The 24665-nt window shown below is 46.5% G+C and overlaps 1 protein-coding gene across 4 annotated transcripts in view; it reads left to right on the top strand.

Moving 5' to 3' along the window:
* The window catches only part of FAM234B (family with sequence similarity 234 member B), a 36204-nt gene that overhangs the window by 4196 nt on the left and 7343 nt on the right, over window positions 1–24665 (top strand). For 2 of the 4 annotated variants that reach the window (XM_084765569.1, XM_084765572.1), the window contains exons 2-8: window positions 8828–9223; window positions 11443–11571; window positions 16130–16321; window positions 18100–18230; window positions 22613–22760; window positions 23114–23255; window positions 24377–24520. In XM_084765569.1, the coding sequence (XP_084621695.1) occupies window positions 8828–9223; window positions 11443–11571; window positions 16130–16321; window positions 18100–18230; window positions 22613–22760; window positions 23114–23255; window positions 24377–24520 (1282 nt within the window). The remainder of the gene's footprint in view (window positions 1–8827; window positions 9224–11442; window positions 11572–16129; window positions 16322–18099; window positions 18231–22612; window positions 22761–23113; window positions 23256–24376; window positions 24521–24665) is intronic. The other 2 variants (XM_084765570.1, XM_084765571.1) reach the window with 2 other exon arrangements.

Here is a 24665-nt window from a genome sequence, read left to right as displayed (position 1 = left end):
GGTTGTCAGGTTCGGCACCTGCGTAGCTCTTTCCCAGGCTGCCCTCAAACTCTTGAACCTGCTGAGCTCCGTGCTTCACAGCGCCAGCCGCCAGGTTGACTTTCATCACTCATTGTTAGACACTGGGTTCGTCCTAAGCCTGGATGCCTTGCCATTCCTTCACCATCCTTGAAGTCTTGTGCTTTTACTGGACTGTTCAGTCATGATTATTCTGTTCCAGGTTTTCCTGGGCCTCTTTGTACCATTTTCTCTGCGGTTAGGGTTGGCTTTATCTCGGGCTCTCTCCATCTTTCTTCCAGATCTCCTTTAAGCACTAGGTCTGCTTTCTTTCCTCTTTAGTTACACATATCTCTGTATTGGCCACACTCCTAGGGTTTTTGTTTGGTTTGAGGTTTTTATTTTTTATTATTATGTGCATCTGTCTGTGTGGGTTTATGCATGTGAGTGCAGTGCCTTTGGAGGCCAGACGTGGGCGTCAGAACCTGGACTTACAGGCAGTTGTGAGATGACTGAAAGGGATATTGGCAACTAAGGTCCTTTGGAAGAGCAGTCTGTTGCTTAATCTTTGAGCCATTTTTTTCCAGCTCTCGTTTGAGTATTTTGAGACAGGGTCTCATTTTGAAGCCCTGGTTGGTCTGAAACTTACTAAACTTACTAAATTTACTAAGCTGGTCTGGAACTTCAGGCAATGCTCTGCGTACCCCCTCACCCCCCCCTTACCCCCTCCCCCACCCCTGCCTGCTGAGTGCTGGGATACAGGCAGGAGGTGACACATTTAGTTTGCTTTGAAAGCTTTGATCTTGGGAGGTAGGAGTAGCCAGGGCGATGTGAAGCCAGACTGCTAGGTTTGAACTTACTTGCTCTTTAGCCACGTGGGCCAATTTCCCAAATGCTTAAACCTCAGTTTCCTACTCCAGAAAATGGGCATTTCTGTCTTAAAGCTGTTACACAGGTTTGCTGAGGGGAGATATTAAAAAATTCAGGAGGAACAGCCAGCCTTGTTATGTATTTAATTTAGCTAGGGTTACAGTCGTCAACGTCTATGTCTGTTTCAGAAATATCTATTTCTTTTGCTGATTCTATGCTTTTTTTTTTTTCTTTAACGGTTTTGATTTTTCAAGACAAGCTTTCTCAGTGCAGCCCTAGCTGTCCTGGAACTTGCTCTGTAGACCAGGCTGGCCTTAAACTTGGAGCTCTGCCTGCCTCTACCTCTGCTTCCCTTTAGTGTTGAGATTAAAGGCATGCGCCACCACCATCACTACCACCCACCCCCACTTTGCTTGTTGTTGACATTCTTTTGTTTTTGAGACAGGGTCCCAGCATGTAGCCTTTCCTGATTACAGAGACTGAGGGTGCCTTACTAGTAAGAGTGTCTTTTCTAAATTTGCCCTCCTGTTCTTCACCCGCCCCCCTTGTTCTCCTGACTTCCCATAGTTGACTTTTCATCTTTTCTACTGAACTGTAGTTGTTTCTTAGAAGTATACATCTTTTTATGAATCCTTATTTCAGAAAAGATGATATTAATTTTTTTTTGAAATCCACTAGGAAATAAACTGTTCACTAATTCCTTCATCTTATGGTAGGATTGGCCTACCCTCCTCCCCAGAGCGGTGCTGGGGTGGAGCCTGGGACCTATGTATGCTGGGCAAGAGCTAATCCCTATCTTCCTCCTCCCACAATCATCTTCCGATTTTATTTGCTGTGCTTTGTTGTAGCCTTTCTTGAGAATTTGGAGCATTCTGCAGTGTCTTATGGGGTGAATGCTAATGCTGGCTCCTTTCTCCAGACTCTTCCTGTTTTGGTGGGGTAGCTGTTTAACTTTGGGTTACTGGCTGAGCAGGGAGCAGGGCTAGCCAAGGCAGAGAGCTGGGCAGTTGGAAGCTAGAATTTAATGAAGGGCTGCAGCTCAGATCCCGTTCCCAGCAGTGCATGTCCTCTGGCTGTCCCCGTCCAGCCTAGCAGGATGCAGGGGCCAAGAGTGCTAAACTAGCCTTGGCGCCTCCTGTGCTGGCTTTTAATCTTTTACCTATGAACTTCATGTTTGCCTTTGTTGCTTGAGTTGTGAAAGTTGACCTGGGCTCTTTTGTTTATTCTGTTTTTGCTTTCCTTTTTATTTGTTTTTGACACTGAGTTTCACTATGTAGACCTGGCTGGCCTTGAACTGAGAGATCTGCCTGCCTCTGCCTTCCAAGTGCTAGGTTTAGAGGTGTGCACCACCACGCCCTACATCCATCTATCTGTCTATCTATCTATCTATCTATCTATCTATCTATCTATCTACCTACCTATCTATCTATCTATCTATCTATCTACCTATCTATGTTTTTTTGAGACAGGGTTTCTCTGTGTAGCCCTGGCTGTCCTGGAACTCACTCTGTAGACCTGGCTGGCCGTGAACTGAAAGATCCGCCTGCCTCTGCCTCCCAAGTGCTGGGGTTAAAGGTGTGTGCTACCATACCTGGCTACATCTTTTACTTTTAAAGCAAGTTCCAGGCCAGCCTGCAGCCCACTATGTAGAGCAGGCTGGCCTGGAACTTGTGACAATCCCTTGACTCTGCTTTCCACACCCAGATGTTTCATTTGGCATTTGGGGCAGGATCGTATGTAGCCCAGGCTGGCCTGCCGCTCATTTTACAGATAAGGGTGCTGATTCTCTGGCTTCAGTGCTAGGATGGCAGGGAGGTGTGTGCCATGCGCCCGGCCTTCTGTGGGGGACCTTTTGCTGGCCTAGCAACCACTCGGCTAGATGCCCAGTTTATGCTTTAGTTACTATCAGTTCAATCCCAGGGCAGCCTTAATTTCTCCAACCGCTGTTATTGTTATAGCTTAGACATTTTGTATTGAATTCTCTGAATTATTGTCTGGTTTCTGTGTGGCAACTGGCCTCTGTCAAACGAATCAGCCTCTTCGGGACTGACTCTGCAGGATGCCTGCAGTTATTTTCTTTCCTTTCTCTTTTTTAAAAATAGTTTATTCAGATTACATCCTGATTGTTATCCCCTCATTTCTATCTTCTTGTTTCCCCCTCCCTCCCTCTTCCATCCTATTTCCCTCCCCTAGGCCTGTGACAGAAGGGGACCTCCTCCCCCACCATATGTTCACAGCCTGTCAAGTCTCATCCAGATGCCTGCTTCCCCTTCCTCTGAGTGCCACCAGGCCTCCCCACCAAGGAGAAGTGGTCAGATAGGGAGTACCAGAGTCATATCAGAGGCGGTCCCTGTTCTCCCCACAGCCATGGAGAATGTGCTGTCCATTGGTTAGATCTGAATAGGGGGTCTAGGTTTATCGCATGCATTGTCCCACTCGACAGCTTGCTTCTGGTAGAAGAGTATCGTCGGCATTTTTTTCTTATTTCCATGCTTCTGCTTTTTGTCGTGTTATGTTAGACAGGGCTCTAGGTAGGTGTTTCTATGATCCTAGGCCTTATTTTTCCAGGGATGAGATTATTGGTAGGGTTACACACTCACGAGGCAGGGAAGGAAGCGTCTTATAAGTTAAAACAAGCGGGCCCTGCGCTCGGATGCTCAAGTTTGAATCCGGCCTTTGCTTCTTGCTAGCTCCTGTGGTCTTGGGCAGATTACCTCCGTGTTTCAGTTCTTCGGTTGATAAAATAGGGCTCCAACCCCTCATATAGGGTCGTCATGAGGATTTGATGAACGAAGACACCTGGAGTGTTTGGATCAGTGCTGAGCATGGTAGGCAGTCAAGACATCTACGGTTCTTACCACGGCATCACAGCACCATCAGTTCTGTGGACTCTGCCTTGCTCAGTACTGATGCCTGTATCTACTTCTATCGTGTTTCCTCCAAGAGGTAGAATTTCACAAGTTAGGCAGCAGTTGTTCATACACTGTGTGTTGGAAATGTGTTGTTTTCCCCTCCTCTTCTTCCTCTTCTTTTTCTGTCTTTCCCCCTTTCTCCTGGTTTTAAGGAAGGGGCCATGACAGAAATGCCTCCTATGACGTTATTAGTTAGAAGTCTGTATTCCTGTAAAAGAACATCCACTAGTTACTTTTATAGAGTCACTAAAATTGTCTGCATCTCCGTAGCATGTGGCACCGTGGCCTCTTCCTTCCTGGTGTAGCATAAGTCATCGCGAAAGTGAATTCCCTTTCAGTTGCTCCATCAGCTCGGTTTTGTCAGTGGTTTCAGTCTGGCAGCTGCAGTGCTTTGGGAACCTTCGGAGGCAGAGGCTGACAAGATTGATTTAAGTAGATGCTGCTGCTACATTTTCCACTTGGTGCTTAGAATCCAGCGGTAAGGCGACAGAATGGCCCGAGGGTGGTTCAGAATCCTTGGACTTGTTGGGCGGATTGGTGTGTGAGGATGCCAAGAAAGCCACCAGCATTTCCTGAAACAATAAATTATCTGGAGTGCAATGGCATGGCTCTGGCCTGCCTGTGGCCAGACCACACCCTTGCATTGTGTTCAATCCCGGAAACCCTACTTTAAAAGGTATAGGCATGCCACCTTGTATGCAGAGAGGGGTCACTCAGAGCTTTTCTTTCAAGTCCTGGCTTAAAGGAGACGGGAGAGTTTAACCTGGAGAAGAGAAGACTGGGCAGAGGCTGCTGAGAGATTTAGACAATAATAATAGAAACCAGAACTGATTGGGTATGACCATAATTCAGGTGTGTTTTCTTATTTAATCCTTATAACAATCATAAGGTAGGAATGGTAATTATTATATGTTATAAACAGGGACACCGAGGCCTCGTGGACTTAAGAAAGAAAGGGCACACATAGCCAGTTAGAGAAGCAACTGGTCTTTATATTGTGCACAGCTGAATTCTTTTCTTTTGGTAAGAGAATAGCTCATGTAGACCAGGCTGGTGGAAACCCACTGTGTAGCTGATGGTAGCCTTGAGCTCCTAATCCTCTTGCCTTGGTCTCCCACGTGGTAGATGGAGACCTGTAGGTTCCCAGATGCTGGGCACGTTCAATTTGGGTGCCAAGTGACTGCTTGCTGGATGTTTGAAAGGAACCACAGTTTGGAAGAGGGATTATATGAACTTTTAAATTCCACGCAGCCCTGAGATTTCAAGGTTTTCTTGGTCATCTGGAAGATTTTGTTTTTACATTTATTTATCAGGCTAGGCAGTGGTGGCACACACCTTTCATCCCAGGAATCAGGAGGCAGAGGTAGATGAATCTCTGAGTTTGAGGCCAGTCTGGTCTGTAAGTTCCAAGACAGCTAGGGTTACACAGAGAAACCTTGTCTCTAAAAAACTACTACTACTACTATTATATCTTATGTGTATGAAAGTCTTGTCTACATGTATGTCTGTGAACCACATGTGTACCTGGTTCCCCGAGGGGCTAGAAGACAGCATTGGGTCCTTTAGAACTGAAATTACAGAAAATTGTGATTCACTGTAGTTGCTGGGAGTCCAACCTGGAAGACCAGCCAGTGCTCTTAACCGGTGAGCTGTCTCTCCTGCCTGTTTTTTTTTTTTTTAAGTTTCTTTTACATGCATGGGTGTTTTGCTTCTATGACCTGCTTGCAGTGCCCATGGAGCCCTGGAGAGTGTATGGGACCTGCAGGGGCTGGAGTTACAGGTAGTTGTGAGCTTGCCGTGCCATCTAGGTTGGTTTAGAACTCAATCTGTAAAGCAGGCTGCCCTCAATTTGGGGTTTGTCCTCAATCCTATTGCCTCTGCCACCAGTGATCTTAGAGTCAGAGACAGGTGGATCTGGGGGTCTTGCTGGCCAGCCACACTAGCCTAAAATAGGAGCTCAGTTTTAGTGAGGGATTGTGTTTCAGAAAGGAAGGGGAGGATACCCAGGCTTGACCTCTGACCTCCACATGGGCACACAAAGGCAAATGCATCCAGACACACATGTATACACATAGTTATGAACACACACACCCAGAGAGAGAGAGAGAGAGAGAGAGAGAGAGAGAGAGAGAGAGAGAGAGAGAGAGAGAGAGAGAGTCTCAACACCAAGCCAAGCATGGTGGTACACAACTGTAACCTCAGCATTTAGGAAATCCAGCCCAGTTTAGGATAGATCCAAATTGAAAATAAACAAAAGGGGCTGGAGAGATGGCTCAGTGGTTAAGAGCCCTGCCTGCTCTTCCAAAGTCCTGAGTTCAATTCCCAGCAACCACATGGTGGCTCACAACCATCTCTAATGTGATCTGATGTCTTCTTCTGGCCTGCAGATGTACATGCAGGCAGAACACTGTATACATAATAATAAATAGATCTTTAAAAAAAGAAAATAAACAAAAGATCAAATTCAGTCTTCACTGTATAAAATGAATCTTTGAAAAATAAAGAAAAGCTTGTAGTTAACCGATTGCCACATTACCTAGTGTAGTCTGTGTTTTTGGAAAGTGCTAAATGCTGTAGAGTGATCCCATGGACTGTTGTTTAGTCAACTGTTTATTATACAAAAGCTAAACTTTACATCTAGGATCCAGGTTCCCCTCTACACCTGGCTGCCATGTCTGTTTTGATGCTTCTTTTGTGTCTTATGCTCACAGAAGTAATGTCCAGAAGGTTATTACCAGCTGGGCGTGGTGGTGCACACTTTTAGTCTTAGCGCTAGGGAGGCAGAGGCAGGCGGATTGCTGTGAGTTCAGTTGCCAGCCTGGTCTACAAAGTGAGTCCAGGCCAGCCAGGGCTACACAGAGAAACCCTGTCTTGAAAAAAAAAAAAAAAAAAAAAAGAGAAGGACATCAGCAAGACAGACCTGCACCAGGAATTCTTCCCGTGCATTAGCTGGGCTGCGCTTCCCCTTTTAATTTATCTGAACTAAGGTTTACCATTGGTTCTCATTAGTCATAGCTTACCAAGTGGTTTCTAAAGAGGAAACCATTTCTCCGCCACAGCCTGACGCGAAGGCTCAGGTCACTGTAGGGAGAGCTAGGAGTCGGTGTGGGGGTGCACCCAACTCTCCGTAATTTATCTCTCAGTCAATGTAGAGTCCGAGTAAGAAACAGGGTACAGACTGTGCAAACAAGCTTTACATAAATCTGCCACCTCTGTGTTCCTGAGGACTGCCACCTCTTCCAGGACACATCCCGAGACGAGCAGTCTTTACACCTTTACTGAAAGCCATCTTTTTTTTTGTTTTTTGTTTTGATTTTTTTTTTTTTTTGAGTCAGGGTTTCTCTGTATAGCCCTGGCTGTCCTGGACTCACTCTGTAGACCAGGCTAGCCTCGAACTCACCTGTCTCTGCCTTTCCAAGTACTGAGATGACAGGCGTGCGCCACCACACCCTGCTGAAAGGCAGTCTTAAAGGATATTCAAATTACAGGGTTGTTCTAAGAAGTGAGATTTTGCCAAGCATGTAATATTCAACTTGCTAACATGTTTCTATAGAAACATCGGGAAATCACTGACACTCTGTGAGAGATAGTATACAGAAGAGAATTGTTCTAGAAGTTCACCAGGAACAATTGTGTCTTAATGACTGTGAGAAAAATCTAAAGCAGGAACAGCCTAGGTGTAAGGCAAGTTTACTCAGGAACCTCAAGCTGGCTGTGGTGGTGCGCACCAGGAATCCCAGCCCCAAGGAGGCTGAGGTAGGAAGGCCACCACAGGTTCATGGATAGCCTGGGGTACATAGTGAATCCCTGCCTCAAATTTACAAGTGAATACATGCATGCATACATGAATAAAAAAATTAAAAATCAAAGAGCCATGGCCAGCTTTGTTAGTGACATTCAGTCAAATTAAGATGCTTATAAGAAGTACAAATATTTGGGCTGGCAGGATGCCTCTGCAGGTAAAATAGCTTGCCACCAAGACTGTGCCCAGAGTTCAGTCCCTGGGACCCACAGGGATAACCATTGTTATAGATTGTGCTACACGATATTGGAACTTATTATTCTGTCCAATTGCATCTGTCAACCACTGTTCTGTATTTTGCTTCTCATTTTTAAAAAAATGTATTTGTGTGTATGGGTGTTTTGCTTCTTTGGATGTCTGTGTACCAAATGCATGCATGTGCCCAAGGAGCTCAGAAGAGGGGTACAGATCCCCTAACACTGGAGTTGCAGCCAGTTGTGAGCCACCTTATAGGTGCTGTGAATCAAACCCGGGTCCTTTGGAAGAACAGCCAGTGCTCTTAACCACCGAGCCACCTCTTAGTTCCTACTTCCTTTTAATAAGCCTCAAACTAAGCTGAGGATGACCTGCCGCTATTTCCCAAGCATTGGACAGCAGGCCTGCATCTTCATGCCTGATGTGTGTGGTACCGGGGTCAAACCCAGGCCTTTGTGCATGCCAGGCAAGCATTTTACTTTAAACTGAAGTATACCCCAACCTTCTTTTATGCATTTTAAAAAAATTATTACATTTAAAAAACTACATGTATATATGGCAACTTGTAGGACGCGAACTTCTTCCTCTCATTGTGTAGGCTCTGGGGACTGAACTCAGGTCGTCAGGCCTGCAGGAAATGCCTTCACTTTACCGAGCCACATCACTAGCTCCTGAGACAGGATCTTTCTCTGTAGCCCAGGCTGGCCAAAAACTTATGGCAGTTCTGTCTTAGCTTCACAAGCACTGAGATTAAAGGCGGAAGCTGCTATGCCTGCCTCTCTGCTCTCGAGATTGCTGTTTTAGCTGCCACATGGGAGAACACGTAGCCTGTATCTGTCCAGGCCTGGCTTACTGTGGTTAACATGGTGTAGTCTACTTTTACCCTGGCCCCTCGCCACCCCCCACCCCCCACCACTAACTATACAGAAAGCCACTAAGGTCTAAATGATGTGGAGCTAGGTTTTTGTTGTGATTTTGCTTCCACGTCAGCACAGTCTGGTGAGGCTCCTTCTCCCAGGCCTTCCCTGACCCTGCCCTGCTGTCTTTCTAGGGAAGAAGAGCCCAGACCTCGGGGAGTATGACCCCCTCACCCAGGCCGACAGCGACGAGAGCGAAGATGACCTTGTGCTAAACCTACAGAAGAACGGAGGGGTGAAAAATGGGAAGAGCGCCCTGGGGGAGCTGCCGGAGCCCGACTCAGACGCAGAGGTGGCTGGGGCCGCCAAGCCACATGTCTCAGAAGTTGCCCCAGAGGGCTTCCCCTCAGAGCCCCTTGGGGGTCTGGAGCAGAAGGCCACCTCTTCCCTGGTGTCCTATGTGCGCACTTCTGTCTTCCTGCTGACACTGGTGATCTCCATGGTCTTGGTACTCCTCTGCGCCTTCCTCATCCCCTGTCCTCCCAGAGACCTGCATAGCACTTGGAGTCGGCGCCTGGGTTCCCAAGGAGGTGAGTTGCGGGATTTTAAGACATTAGATCTCTCAATTTCCATATGTTAGTACATCCAAGTTTCCCTCTAAATTGTTTTTGTTTTTGTTGTCGTTTAGTTTAGTTTTTGACTCTTTCTTTGTGTGACACGGTCTCAATGTATCCTTGGCTGGCCTGGAACTCACTGTGTAGACCAAGGTGAGCTCACAGAGATCTGCCTGCCTCTTCTTCCCATGTGTTGGGACAAAGGGCATGTGCCACCATTCTCTTTGGAGACAGTATCTCATCACCATCACCTTGACCGGCTTAGGTTCACCACATAGACTAGACTAGATTGTTCCTTGACTTGTGGCAGTCTCCTACTTTCACCTCCCAAGGCTAGTATCGCTATGCCTTGCTTTCCCTCCACATCTTAAAAAGTCAAGTGTGTCATGCCATCTTTTTCCTGTGCATGGGGTTGCTTAGGAGGTGAAGGCTTGGAATGAGACAAAATGCTCACTGCTGTGCCTCGGGACCCTGCTCGCTGAGTTCCCTGAAGGCAGCTTTACTTTACAGCATTGCTGCTATCCACCACCTCTATGAGGAAACAGGGTGTCGTTGAGTCCCCTGACCATGTCCCTGTCTGTCCCTAAAAGAGTCTGATTCTGAGTTTGGGCTGATTATTAATTGACTCTAAAGTTTAACCACATTGATATGTTCGTTAATTTTGTCTCTTTTTGAATTTTATATGAATACAATCATAGTCTTTTGCGACTTTTGTTCAATGTAAGTTTTGTTTTTTGAGACAAAATCTAACTTCCATGAAGCCCAGGTTGGCCTTGGATTTTAATCTTCCTGCCTCAGCCTTCTGAGTGCTGAGATTATTGCCATGTGCCACCACACCTGGCTGCCACCACACCTGGCTGCCACCACACCTGGGTGCCACCACACTTGGGTGCCACCACACTTGGGTGCCACCACACATGGGCATCACCACACCTGGGGGACCAATACAAATTTTATGCTGTTTGTTTCTGAGACACCCCCTTCCCCCATAGTGCAGGCTAGGTTTGAACTCATTGTATAGCGGAGCATGACTTTGAACTCTTGATCTTGTTTCTACCTCTGGAGAGCTGGGGTTACAGCACTTAGTACCACTGACTTTACCTTTTTAAAAAAAAAATTTTTTTTTTCAGTGTTGGAGATTGAAGGCAGCCCTCATGTATACAGGGCAAACACTTTGCAATGTACATCATTTTAAAGGCGACATCTCTGAGATTAATCTGTACTGATGTACTATAGAGTCTATTCATTTTTACCAATGTCTAATTTTCCATGTAATGAATATCACATGGTTTATTTATCTATTCTACTCTTGATAAACATATAAGTGATTTCTAAATATTTAAGTCATTTTAAGAACTTTTAAAATATGTTTTCAAAGGGTTACATACGCATTTCCCCAAGGCAGAAACCAGTAAAAGCTACCGGTCAGAGGCTGTGGGTGTGTTCTTTCCAAGCAGTTTCTTACATTATCTGCCAGAGCGGTTCGACCAGCTTGTGCTTCCACTCTTGTCAGGCAGATCTGACAGGCCTTCTCTGACTCCTCAGATGCAGGCAGGGGATCCTCCCTCATCTCTGCTCCCCCCACCCAGGCCCCTGTAGCCCACTGAGGAGGAGGGAGGGCAGGGCTGGCTGGGGAGGGCTTCAAGTTCCCTCCCCACTTCAGGTGGGGTGGTAGTCCTGTCTTGCCCATGGCTATTTTGGCTTTGACTCTAGTGGGAGGGCATGGTGTCATGGTGGTGGCAGAGCAAGGTTCTAGAAGTCAAGTTCTATGGCCTTTGCTGGGGTGGGGGTGGGGATGGGGCATTATTATCTATAATCAATTTGCCTCACTAGGTTGCACCCATCCTGGGCCTTTGGCCAGGGAAGCCAGGCTCCTGAGGACTTCTTTGGCTCTGTGGTGTTTCCGAGTTGCCAGTTCTTTCACTATGTCTTGTCTAGCATGGCCAGGAACCCCAGGGGATTCGATATGCTATTATTCCTTAGGTCTTGCAGTCTCTAGTCAGTCCCCTCCTTGCAGAACCTGGCTGTTTGCTTTATGTATAATGTCCCAGGCAGGGCCCAGGGGAGATGAATATCTCTGCTGTCTGGTCTGGAAACAGGTAGTCCACCTGGTCCGGGAGGGGGTGCTGGTGTCATCTGCATCTGTCTTCTTTCTAACCTGGCAGAAGAGAACTAGTCTGTGGTAACTGGCTCAGGCCCTTTTTGTTTCATTATGTGTACGCCAGGCGGGGACCTGTCTCCCCTGGAGTTGGCTGACGTGAATAGAGATGGCTTGCGGGACGTGCTTCTCTCCTTTGTGACAACCAGGAACGGGACCGAAGGAGGTAAGGGATACATCTTCTGGAGGCTGCCGCCAGGGAGAAGTGTCAGCTGAAAGAAAGCATTAGCCAGCTTCCCAGGGACAGTGCACAAGCGGGTCTGCAGGGGCAGTCACCGTAGGTCTGCCATGCAGGTATGCCTCAACAGAACAAGCCTGGTGTAAAAGCTGGCAGTGGTGGCGCACGCCTTTAATTGGGAGGCAGAGACATGAGTTCAAGACCAGCCTGGTCTACAGAGTGAGTTTGAGAACAGCCAGAGCTACACAGAGAAACCCTGTCTTGGAAACCAAAACCAAAACCAAAACCAAACCAAAACAAACAAACACCATTTCATAACAAAGAACATTTCAAGAGAAACCAGGGCCTTTAATCCCAGCACTCAGAAGGTAGAGGTGGGCCAGTTTCTGTGATGCCAGCTTGGTGATTTGAGGACAGGTAATGCTAGGCGGACTCTGTCTCAAAGTGCCCCCCCAGCCCCCCAAAAGAAAGAAGAAAGAAAGAATGAAGAAAGGAAGCAAGCAAGTAAACAGAATAAGTCATAGCCAGAGAGACTTGGAGTGGTCACCCAGGCCAGGGAAGAAACTGGTTCAGAGAAATGACTTGCTCATACCTTGTAGTGACAGCCTAAGTAATTAGATCCGTGCGTGTTGGGGGACAGAGCCAGCTGCAGGTGTCATTCCTCAGGAACCGCCCACATTATGTTTTGACTTAGTGTCTCTCACTGCCCTGGATCTGGCTAGCAATCCTCAGAAGCTGCCACCCAGCACTGCAGTGACAGGAATGTGCCACCTCTCCAGACTTTGTTAATGTGGTTGAGTTCAGGCTTTCTTGTTTGTGTAGTGAGCATTTTACCAACTGGGCCTTCTCCTCAGGCAGTTGCCCAGTGCCCCTATACTATAGTGAATGCTGAGTCTGCCCTGCTCTCCATCCTGGCAGGGTTGCTCATGACTCGTACACTTTTGCCCACAGGTGTTTGGGCTGATGATGGCTTTCCTGTCCCCTGGCAGTTAAGTTCTCCAGGTTTGTCCTACCTGGGAAGGCTGGACATTATGGAGGATATTTATCAAACCACTAGCCTGCTGAGGGAGACTGAGGAGAGAGACTAGCCTCCTGGCTTCCTCACAGGTGGGGTTAGACCACCAGTCAGAGCTAGTCTGCTCAAACTGGCCCACTTCGGGAACTTTCTTTTCTGGAGTCCAGTAACTTCTTCCTCCTTTGTCCCTGGGAGCAGTAACAGCTCTGCGGGGCTGTACTACCACTTAGCCCTACACCCTGACACATCTTTGTCAATAGTTTCTTTATTTAAAGTCTCCATAGCTTACACTAGCTGAGTGTACTGTTTATGGGACCATGTTATATATGACAATGACAACAACAACAACAACAACAACAACAACAACAACAAAAGCAAAAGATGCCTCATTTCAATGATCACTGTACACAAGGCCCTGGTTGCCTGCGGTGTCTGCTAGATTGGCAGCTGATTCAGAATCCTACCCAGAGGGTGAAGAAATCCTAGCAAGTGCATTTTAATCATTTAGGCCCAGAGTGAACGTCCAGGTATGTTTTAGAGATTTCTGTACTGTGCATTTGCCTGACATTACTAAAATGCCTTTTGGAAGCATGTTTAATATATAAATGCAACTTTGTGACAGAGAGCTTCCGGATTTAGAGCAGACTTTGATATGACCTTAGCTTGATCACATTTTCCTGGTCTCAGTCACCTTTGAAGTTAGGTTAAGGTTAAGGATACTGAAGTTATTTGCTATTTTCCCTACTAACTTTATATCAAGATGCACAGTGACAAGACTGAGGGTTTGGACACTGTGCAGACAGACATGATTTGCTCACAGATTGTAAAAGCAAGAATGTAACTGTATTAATTAACAAATTAATACAGTTATAAATTAATGACCAAAAGCAACTTACGAAAGAGTTTATTTTGGCAGTGAGCCCTCAAAGCCCCGCCTCCCCTGGTGACATACTTCCTCCAGCAAGACTTCACATCTTAAAGGCTCCATGTCCTCAAATGGTGCCACCAACTAGGAACTAAGTGTTCAAACACCTGAGTCTGTTGGGGACATTTCTCACTCAAATAACCATAATTAGGTATTGTTGGTTTTTTTTTTCTGATTTGTTTTTGTTTTTTGTTTTTTGTTTGTATTGTTTTTAATAAAAATCTCAGTCGCTCATTTTACCAGTGAAGACTTGGGAGCCAGATGCTGGGGTGAAAAAGCCTGCCAGCTCACAGAGGCAGAGAGAGCACTCAGCTGGCCTTCTTCCTTGGCATATATATGTCCTAGACAGAATGCCTCCTTCTCCCATAAGCCCCTCAAACTGAATGTCCCTCCCTTCTACTTCCTGTGTGTCTCTCTAGCCATCCTCCTGACTTCCTCTTCCTCTCTATGGTTTTTCCCTAATAAGCCTATGTTCATTTCCTGTCATCTGGTTGCTTGCTCTGCCTCTTGACCTATGGTTGACTTTTAAAATCCTGTTTATAATATTCAAGCCAAAAGCTCTTGGATTAAAGGTGTGTGCTAGGGCTGAGCCACACCACAAGTAGAAGCAGGGATTTCCAGTAAATAACAGAATCTTGGGGTTCACAGTGTAATCCAATATCCTGCAACAATTAGGTGCTTTCTGTGAGCTGCGCCCTGTTGTAGGCACACAGTACATGCGAGTGAATTTGCCTCTCAACACAATCTGACCAAGTAGACAAGCCTTACTGTCCTCTCTTCCAGGTGAGGAAACTGAGGCACACTGAGGTTAAGGAGCTTTTTAGAGCCCCACATCTGATAAAACGTAGGCCTGAAGTTCAATCCCGAGAACCAGGTTCTATTCTTGGAGAGTTCCTGTCTTCGGCTCCCGTGCCACACGGATGTACCTGTTGTGTCACTGGGAAGAGCAGAATAGAATTTAGCTGCTCTGGATTCAGTCAACCAGCATGTATTGGCTACAGCCTCTGCTGGGCTGTACTGACCCTCCCTCCCAAGGGTTTCTCTGTGTAGCCCTGGCTGTCCTGGAACTAGCTCTGTAGACCAGGCTGGCCTCAGAACTCACAGAGATCCTCCTGCCTCTGTGTCCCATGTGCTGGGATTAATGGAGTGCTCCACCACACCTGGCCCTCGCTCAGGGTCTGAAGCAGGAAGAATAGCACAAGATTGTTCTGGAAAAGCCCAGAAGGTAGTACTGACCTCTAGTAGGAGGTCTGACACAGCCAGCCACACACACCCTGTTTCCTGTTTGAGGCTGTGCTGTTAGTTCTCCTGAGCAACAGGAAGACTGAAGCTTTGAAACTTCTGGTGTCTGTAAAGAAGAAAGCGTGAGCCATGATGCCAGTCCTCAGAGTGAAAGTAAAGCTGGCAGGAACTATGATTGTTACTAAGTTATATCCTGGCTTGAGCCGCTGTGGTTGAGGTTTCTCTTGGACCTCGGTGTTGTTGCCACAAGTGTTCTCTTCCTGCCGGGAAGCAAACCGGAGAGTGGCAGACAGCAAGACCCCCTTGCTGTTCACCGTTCTGTAACCTGTAGGTGATTTCTTTGTTGTTGTTGTTGTTTGTTTGTTTTTTTTTGGTTTTCTTTTTAGTTTTTTAAGACAGGGTCTCTCTGTGTAGCGTTGGCTGTCCTGGACTCACTTTGTAGACCAGGCTGGCCTCGAACTCACAGCGATCCACCTGCCTCTGCCTCCCAAGTGCTGGGATTAAAGGCATGCGCCACCACCGCCCGGCTGTAGGTGATTTCTGAAAACACGCTCTTCAGGGCTGGGGACTTCCTCCCTGCTGTGCGTGGATTCTAGGTCACACCCTGTTCCTGCACTTCCTTTCCCACCTGACTGGTTTGTTTCTCTTTAACAACCACTACTCAGTGTTCCGGATTTTGCTCCTGTCTTTTTCTTTTGATTTTAAATTTACGATTATTTATTTATTCATTTATTTATTTATTGCGTGTATGGATGTATGTATATGTGTATGCATAGGTGTATGTGTGTGTATGTGTGTGTGCATGTGTGTGTATGTATGCATGGAACAGTGCATATGTGGAGCTCAGGACAACTTGTAGGAGTTGATTCTCTCCTTCTACCATGTAAGAATACTGTGCTAGGGTCTGGGGATTGAACTCAGGTCATCAGGCTTGGCAGCGGATAACTTTCCCCACTTTTTTTTTGCTTAGTAAACAACTGGCTGCTCTGTGCAGCAGTCATCCTATAATGTACTGAGAAACCAGAAATTACTGTCTGCCTTTCAGGAAGTCACTGTTTAGCTTGGGCTTAGGTGGCAGACAGGTAAGCAGATGTTTTGGGAAAGGTGCCAAAACGGAGACATAGTGAGGCAGTGCAGAGGAGCCCACAGCAGCTGGTCTTACACTTGTTCTACATGAGGTGCGAGGTAGGAGAGATGACAAGTTCGGTGTTCGCACCTTGTCAGAAACAGGAGGGGGCTGAGCACACAAGTGTGAGCTGCTGCCTGCCTCTCCACCTACCGTTCACTGTTGGTTTTCAAGTGTCTTGCTTACCCCTGACTTTCTTCTCTCCTGCCCCCTCCTCCCGTCTCTTACATGCCTTTAGGCAGCGGCTCACAACCAACTGCTGATCTCGTGTGCCTTTCGGGGATGAATGGCAGCACACTGTGGTCCAGTCCCCTCCCAGAGGAGGCTCAAGACGTCACCTGCTTGGATCTGATGCCAGGAAGCGTGGCCAAAACCATCTGCCTCGTGACAGGGACTCGCAAGATGCTCAGTGCATTCAATGCAACATCAGGTAAAGGGTGGCCCTGAGCCCAAAGAGCATTGATTGCCTCTGGGAGCCTTGGGTTTGGATTTGAACAGCTGGAAGGGGAGGAAGCATTTGTCCTCTGGCAGGCTGGAGCTGGCTCTGCTGTCCTGGCTCAGGAGGTGGTTATTAAGGGAAGGAGATAAGGGCCTTGGGGCAGAAGGAATAAGTAGGTTCCTGTTGCCGTCTGTTTGGTGATAAGATGGGGCTAAATAAACTCTTCCACAAGCAGAGGCTGCCCCAGGGGCTTTGGATTGTAGAGGGCCTCTCTCTGTTCTATGTACAAAACGCAAGGGGGTGTCACCTCTTCTTGAATTTTGCTGGTTTGTATGTGAACCTGGCTACTAGCTGGACCCCAGGGAAAAGGCCTCAGGCCTCTGGAGGCTGTTGACAGTGCCTTTTAGCTTCTTTTCCCTTCGATCCACAGAACGGAAGTGGTGAAAATGAGTCTAGTATGATAAAAATGTCTTCTTATAATATGCTTGTTAGAGAGAAGTTGACCAAATAGCGACATCCTTTGCACATGAGAGGTATCATAGTGGGTGCTTTATTTTTGTTCCCTTCTTTTTGAGACATAGTTTTATACTGTACCCCAGACCTTGAATTCATGAGATCCTCCTGCCTTAGCCTCCTAAGTGCTGGGATTAGAGGTCTGAGTTACCATGCTTGGCTAGTGGGGTACCTCTGGGTGGAGAAAAAATTACACACACACACACACACACACACACATACACACACACATACACACCACTTGGTAGAATTATTCCTTAGCATTCACAAAACTCCTGGTATGATTCCCAGCAGCACAGAAACTGGGCCTAGTGGTGCAGGCCTGAAATCACAGCACTCATTTAAGATAAGAGGTAGAAATAGGATCAGAAGTTGAGGGTCATCCTTGGCTTCATAGTAAGTTCAAGGCTGGTCTGGGTTATATGAGCTCCTACATTAAAAAAAAAAATCATCAGAGTGCTCTCACTGTCTTAGCTCAGTGCTGACGTCCCTGAAAGCCTTCTGCAGTTCCTCTGGTATGGGGGGTCCTTAGTGGCTGCAAGGCCCTGTACAAGCCACAATTCCCAGCCCTAGCAGAGTGAGCTCCTATTTGTTAGGAAGTCATAGACATCTTTATTTGATATACGGAATCCAGATGTGTGGGACTGGAGAGATGGCTCGGTGGCTAAGAGAACTGGCTGCTTTTGCAGAGGACCCGGCTTCAGGTCTCAGCAACACAGGGCAGTAACAACCATCAGTCACTCCAGCTCCAGGACTCTGAATTTCCTGAGCATCAGCACACACCTGGTGTACAGGCATCCATGCAGGCATAACAGTCACACACACAAAATAAAACAATAAGCTTGGGGCTGGTTAAGAGCGCCGCCTGTTCTTCCAGAGGTCCTGAGTTCAATTCCCAGCAACCACATGGCGGCTCACAACCATCTATAATGTGATCTGATGCCCTCTTCTGGCCTATAGGTGTGCATGTAGGCAGAGCACTGTATACATGATAATGAATAAATAAATCTTAAAAAAAATAAAACAATAAGCTCATAAGCTAAACTCTAGGTGTGAGGTTACTGCATGGAAGTGTAGCCAGATGCTTGAGATTTCAGATCCTACTTCCTGCTCCTTTTTTCCTCAGACAAAAACTAAAGGGAAGAGGTGGGCAGAAGACACTGTCTCCCTGTCAGTCTTCTGGCTCAGAATTCTGCTCCTGTCTTTTGCTGGGGCAGAAAGCAGAAGTGATGGTCTTCTGCTGTCTCCTTCCCTAGGGAAAATTGTCTGGACTCTGAACCCGAACTATCTGTCCAACGGCACCTTAGCCGCGCCGGTTGTGGTGCTGCCAGACTTGGATGAAGATGGCGTCAGAGATCTGGTGGTGCTGGCCATTGGGGAATCGCAGGTATTGGCTCTTAGTGGGACTAGTGTAAGTGCTGCCTACAATCTGTTGTTGCAATGGCTTAGGAAATAGATTCTTTTGGTGAGGCTAAGTAAACCAAGAGCAGTCCAAATTTTTTTCCCATGATGCATTGTGGTTCTGTGGTTTAGAAGAGCTCCGGGGACAGATGGCCCATGTGTAATTCCTTCCGTACCACTGTGAACTCGGGCAAACTGTACCCTGTCCTTGCTCTGGTTTCTTCACTTGTCTAAATGACAAAGTTGTATCTCCCCGTAGGATGCTTATGAAGGTTAGAGCTAACGAGTTACGTCCCTAGAAAACTGCCCATTTTTTACTCTGTAAACGGGATGCTAGTTTTACTATGTATCCTACAGTTGTATAACTTCAGTTGTGAAACAATAGGATGGACTGGTAGGAGGCTCCTAAGCCGGAAGCTCTGCACGTAGCTCAGCTGGTAGCAGGATGGTTTGGCATGCACGAGGCTCTGGGTTGACCCTCTGCACTCATGAATCAGGTGTGGTGGTAAAGCCTGCGCTCAGGAGATAGAGGCAGGAGGAGCCAGGGCTATCTGTGACTAAGTAGTGAGCTTGAGATCAGCCTGGCACATGTGAGACCCTGTCTCAACAACAGCAGCAGCGGCAACAAGAAAAACAACAACCATAAGCAGGTGTTTCTCCTGCTTATGTAATCCCAGCACAGAGCAGGATTCAAAGTTTTGGGTCAGCCTGGGCTTCACGTTAAGACCTGTCTAAAAAGTCAGGCCCAATCCTCTCTGATTCATCAATGACCAGAGGAAGGTGCTGCAAGGAGACAGGCTTTCAGTGTGCACGCTATATAATCCCAGCACTTGGAAGCTGAGGCAGGGGGATTGCTGTAAGTTTGAAGACAGCCTGGTGTACTTAGTAAATTCTAGTTTGTCTAGTATTTCACAGTGATGCACTGTGTCTTCATTCCTCCCTTCCCCCTCAGGAGTGATACACTGATTCCAGCTCAGTGGCCTCATAACCCACGGCGCATACACTGTGGAGCAGCTGCTCTGCAGGCAGATGCGATCGTAGGTCTTCTCCCTGATCTCAGGAAAGGCCACATTAATGAGTAGTTATCCCAGTTACAGAACAACACGTATATATGTTTGAGACAGGATCTCATTGTGCAGTCCTGGCTGGCCTCAAACTCATGTAGATCTGCCTGCCTCTACCTCCCAAAGTGCTAGAATTAAAGGCATGTTCCACCATGCCTGGCTCTCAACTTAAGATTGCTTTTTTCTTTCTTTCTTTCTCTTTCTTTCTTCGGTTTTTTGAGACAGCGTTTCTCAATATAACCTTGGCTGTCCTGAACTCAAGCCCGGCCTCAATTTTAAAAAGCTAAATGCAGCTGGGCTGTGGTGGCACATGCCTTTAATTCCAGCACTCAGGAGGCAGAGGCAGGCAGATCTCTGAGTCTCAGGCCAGCCTGGTCTACAGAACAAGTTCTAGGACATCCAGGGCTAGACAGAGAAACTTGGAAACAAAAACAAAACAAAACGAAACAAAAAACCCAAAACACCTCAACCAGCCAAGCAACCAGACAAACACATAGCAAACATAATCTATTTTATTCGTAGAACAATGTATCCAGGTGGCTAAAATAAAGCATTTTATGCTGATTGGCTAGGATATAGGCTTGAGGACTTTCCACTTTCCCATTGTTCTGGGAGAAGGAACATAGCAGGATGCTGTGGTCTTAACTCTAATAGAACATACATTTACCCTTAACTCAAGCAGAACATGCATCCATCATCAATTGCTTTATTCTAAGAAGCAAGTGTTAGACTATCCTGGACTCAGGCACTAGGGCCTGATAACTTGAACTTAGTTTTACCTTATAATGAAAATGGAGACTTAGAGGCAAAATGGCTTGTTAACAGAGGAGCCACAGTTATGTTAGGAACTAAAGCAGGTCTCAATGGAGGGACAGTAAGTTTAAGCAGGTTACAACAGATACTTTGACTGCATGTGTGTCTCTGTACCACATGTGTGCCTGGTGCCCTCGCAAGTCAGAAGAGGGCATCAGAGCCCCTGGGACTAGAGTTACAGATGGTCGTGAGTTGCCATGTGGGCGCTGGGAACCAAACTTAAGAGCAGCCAGTGGTGCCATCTTGCTGGTTCAGCCTTTCTCAACTTAAAAATCAATTTTGCTGGCTCAGTCTATTTTGTTTTTATTTTTGAGACAGGGTTTCCTTCTGTAGGCCTGCCTCAGACTCAGATCTGCCTTCCTCCGCCTGCAGACTGCTGGGATTGAAGGTGTAGGCCATCATGTCCATTTTTTAAATTTTAAAATAAAAGATCTTATAGACTAATAAAAAAAATCTGAAAGTCAAAACACCTGTGAGCACTTTCTGTTAATTTTCTTGAACTACATACTTGGTCTCTAGGCTGACCTGATACAAGAATTATTCACGTAGCATTTTTAAAATTAATTAATTTTTTATTTCCGTATGAGTGCCCTGTCTGCACATGCATGCCAGAAGAGGGCATTAGATCCCTTTGTAGAGCCACCATGTGGTTGCTAGAGAATTGAACTCAGGCCTTCTGGAAGAGGGTTCATGTTCCAACCTAAGGCCTTTTAGAACATTAAGTTTGTTATATAGTGTCTCAGCTTTGCAATCCACCTACGCTATTCATGTAGTCTTTGACAAGAATGCTTTACAATATGAAACAGCAGAGTGCTGTGACATTCCCCTAAGAATTCCCTTCTAGGTTCATAATGACCATAAGTACCTTTTTGCTGGCTGTGCTGTAAAACACACCCGCCTATCTTCTCTGTTAGAATTAATATTGACAAACCTTGTCAAAGACTTTATTAAGGGGCTGCAGAGGTGACTGTGTGTTAGGAGTGTGAGCTGTTCTTTCAGAGGACTGGAGCTAGGTTCCTAGCACTCACGTGACATGACTCACAGCCGCCTGTAACTTCAGATCAAGGGGATCTGATGCCCTCTTCTGGCCTCTGAGGACACTTGGTCACACACAGTAAATACTTAATGCACAAATACAAATATACATAAATTAAAAAATATAAATGGAAAAAAATTTTCTAGAGCTGGGGCTAACAAACTGGCCAGTGGATTAAATTCTCCTCATTGTTTCTCCAAATAAATTTTTGTTGGAGCATAGTCATTTCCTGTTTTGCGGTGACAGATTTCATGCTAGAATAACAGTAGAGAGTAGTTGCTATGGAGACCGTGCAACTGGAAAAGCCTACAATATTCATCAGATGGCCACTCCCAGAAAAGGGTTGCTGATTTTTGGGAGTGAAATTGACAGTGACCAGGCGAGATATCTGATGTGTGGGAGAATTCTTTTTTTTTTTTTTTTTTTAAAGACAGAGTTTCTCTATTTTAGTCTTGGCTGTCCTGGAACTCACTCTGTAGACCAGGTTGGCCTCAAACAGATCCACTTGCCCCTACTTCCCAACTGCTGGGATTAAAGGCATGTGTCACCACATCTGGCTGTATGGGAGAATTCTGTAGGCTGATACATCGGTGCACCAGTGTATTCTTTGCTTTGCCATTGCTGTGATCAAATACCTGGCAAACCCAACTTAAGGGAGGAAGGCTTTATTGTGTCTTACAGTTTGAAGAGCCACGATGGCAGGGAAGGCGTGGAGGCAGGAGCATAAGGCAGCTGGTCACATTGCATCTACAGTCAGGAAGCAGAGAGAGATGAATGCTTGTGCTCACTTCTATTTCTTTCTTATTAAGATTCATTTCGTTTATGTGTGAGCATGTGTTTGTATGTATGTCTTTATGAGTGTGTGCACATGTGAGTGCCATAAGAGGGCCAAAGATGATTTTTGATCCTTCAGAGCCAGAGTTACAGGCATCTGTAAGCTGCTGGACTATGTCCTGGCATCCGAACTCCGTCCACATGACTGAGCAACAAGCACTTACAACGGCTGAAGCATCTTTGCTGCTTGTGGTGTGGTGGTCAAGGCCCTGAGCTGATAGGCTGAAGTTGCTCCTGTATCCAGGGCCGGTCTTCGTACTTGGTTAAACCTTTCTAGAAACATCTTTAGAGATGTGTTTCCTTGGTGATTCTAATTACTATCAGTCTGATTATCTGCAGCTCTCTGGTAGAACCTGGCTATTGAGTTTAGCTCTCAGGCTTTAGGAGATGGTATGGTCAGCAGCCGCTGTGCCATATCATCTGAGCAATCTTAGAGGTGGGTATTTTTCATTCGTATCCAATCAGGGCGTACACAGTTGCTCTGTTTCTTATTTCCAGGGCAAATAAGCAAGTTAGGCTTTATGCTTTCCAACCATGGGAAGTATTTGTGAGGCCTTAGCTCATGAGGCCTTAGGAAATGAAAGACTTCTATTAACATATTCCCTTCTTTTATTTCTTCAGCCAGATCTGTGTTTTCTGCTGGTATCTGGCCGGACAGGGAGGCCCGTGGGCCGACCCGTGAAGTACAACACCGTGGGCGTGGGCAATCTGATTGGTCCCCAGGTTTACATCACCGCCAGTGGGGCTGTCTACATCCTCTTTGGCTTTGGTAAGAAGCAAGGCTGGCTTTGGCTTCTGCTCTCCTGGTGTAGGTGCCTAGGCCTCCTGTGAGACAAGGCAAACACTCATACGGGGGCTGCTGGCATTGGCTCTTTTTCGTCTCCTGTTATAGGGGCTCTCACCTACCGCAGGTCATTAACTCTGCTTTCCCTTGATGCCTTCTCTGGAGAAGGGGCTGCCCAGCATCGGCTTGATCACTTCCCCATCACTCCAAGTGGGACCAGCTGGAGCAGGCTCTATTGGACCCATGTGATCTGTTCTGTGTCTCCTGCCCAGACCCCCTACCCTGGGACAGTTCTTTTAAACCCAGCTTCTCAGTGTTGACTCTTCCTGTGGCACTAGGACATATACAAGCTGTCGCCCTGCGGGACATTTTTGTTCAGGCCCAGAATCGAGACAGCTCACCAGCCTCTCTGCAGATAGAAGAGCCGGAATGGGAGAAGCGCAGATCTGTCAACCTTTCTGAGCTCATCGATGTTTACAGGTATGGCTGATATCTGTCTTCAGCCATAGAGAAGTTTTCTGGAGACTCCCACACTGTGGGATCTCTGAGTTTGGTTTGACTAGTGACTAAGGGTGGAGGTTTAGGGAAAGATGGAACTAACCTTGAAATATCAACTCCTGATCTGCTTAACACAGTGAGAAATTCTCTTCTTTTGGTTGTGGAATGTTGAGTCTATGTATTGGCGTCCAGCGTGCATGATTGCATCATAACTGTATTAGAAGGATGAATATTACTTTATGGATGTGGCTGTGACCCACTCTCCCCTATATTTTTCTCCAAGTTCAAGAATCATTTTGACAGAGCAAGAGTAGGATGCATGAAATCATTTTTTTAAAAAATTTTATTTACTTCTCAACTAAAAGCATGTGGTTGTCATATGCAGTGATCTACATATTTTACCTACACAACTGTTGGCTTGGGTAATACTTGTTTTATTCCTTTCTGTCAGAAATCTCAAGTCATTCTCTAGCGTTTTCCCCTCAGGTATTATCATGTCTGGTGAATTTGATGGAATGGTTGCTGTAGTGTAGAAAAAGAGATAATTTGATGAAGTAAATGCCAAAGAGTTACTGTCCAAGCTTAATGACAGCTTCAGGCCACCTGTTCCCATCACTGTCTGTCCTCTGTGCCGCTGCCCTAGGCTCTGTTACTGTCCTCAGAGGGTTCGGGTAGAGAGAACTCCCAACCAGGTAGAGTAGCGAATCTGTATCATGGGGGTAAATATTTGTGGATTCACTCTCCTGCTAATTGAAAATGTTTGCAAAAAAATTGTGTCTGTACCCACCATGTGTAGACTGGTATTTCTTGTCGCTATCCCCTAGAGGGTGTGGCATTGCAACCGTTTACATTGCACTCAGAGAGATCTAGAGATGGTTTGCATTGCTCAGGAGGGTATAGGTTGCGTGGAGATGTACGATTGTAAGGACGATGAGATTCTGAACTGCTATCTGCAGCAGGTCCCGGCACCAGTTCCCACAGAGACCCCAAGGGACAGCAGTATATGCAGGCAGGCACGCAGTGGGAATAGACCATCAAAATAAATGGCTGTGGGACGCTCATCCATAGCAGGGACTTAACCGTTGGCTTTCTGCTCAATGTAGTGATGGAGTCGAGCTTCTCCAGTTGGTGAAGGCACCAGATTCCAACTGCAGCAGCCTCCTGATTACAAGCAGACAAGGCCTGGTCCTGCTTCGGGGACAAGATCTTACGCCTTATTGGAGACTGAGTCTTCAAGGCCTGTGCAGGTTTGCTGCCGCTCTGAGCAACGTTCCCACTTTAGAAATTATCTAGAACAATTGCTTCTTACCTGTGGCGGGTGCAAGGGCAGGTGGGGGCGGGGCGCACCTGTTTCTTTTCCGTATGTACTGTTTATAGCTCCCTTGTCTGTTT

This window comes from Acomys minous (genome assembly GCF_964271855.1).
Source record: "Acomys minous genome assembly, chromosome: 17".
In the NCBI taxonomy this organism is placed as follows: Eukaryota; Metazoa; Chordata; class Mammalia; order Rodentia; family Muridae; genus Acomys; species Acomys minous.
The sequence above is the reverse complement of the archived record's forward strand: the minus strand, read 5'-3'. Positions and strand labels throughout refer to the sequence as shown.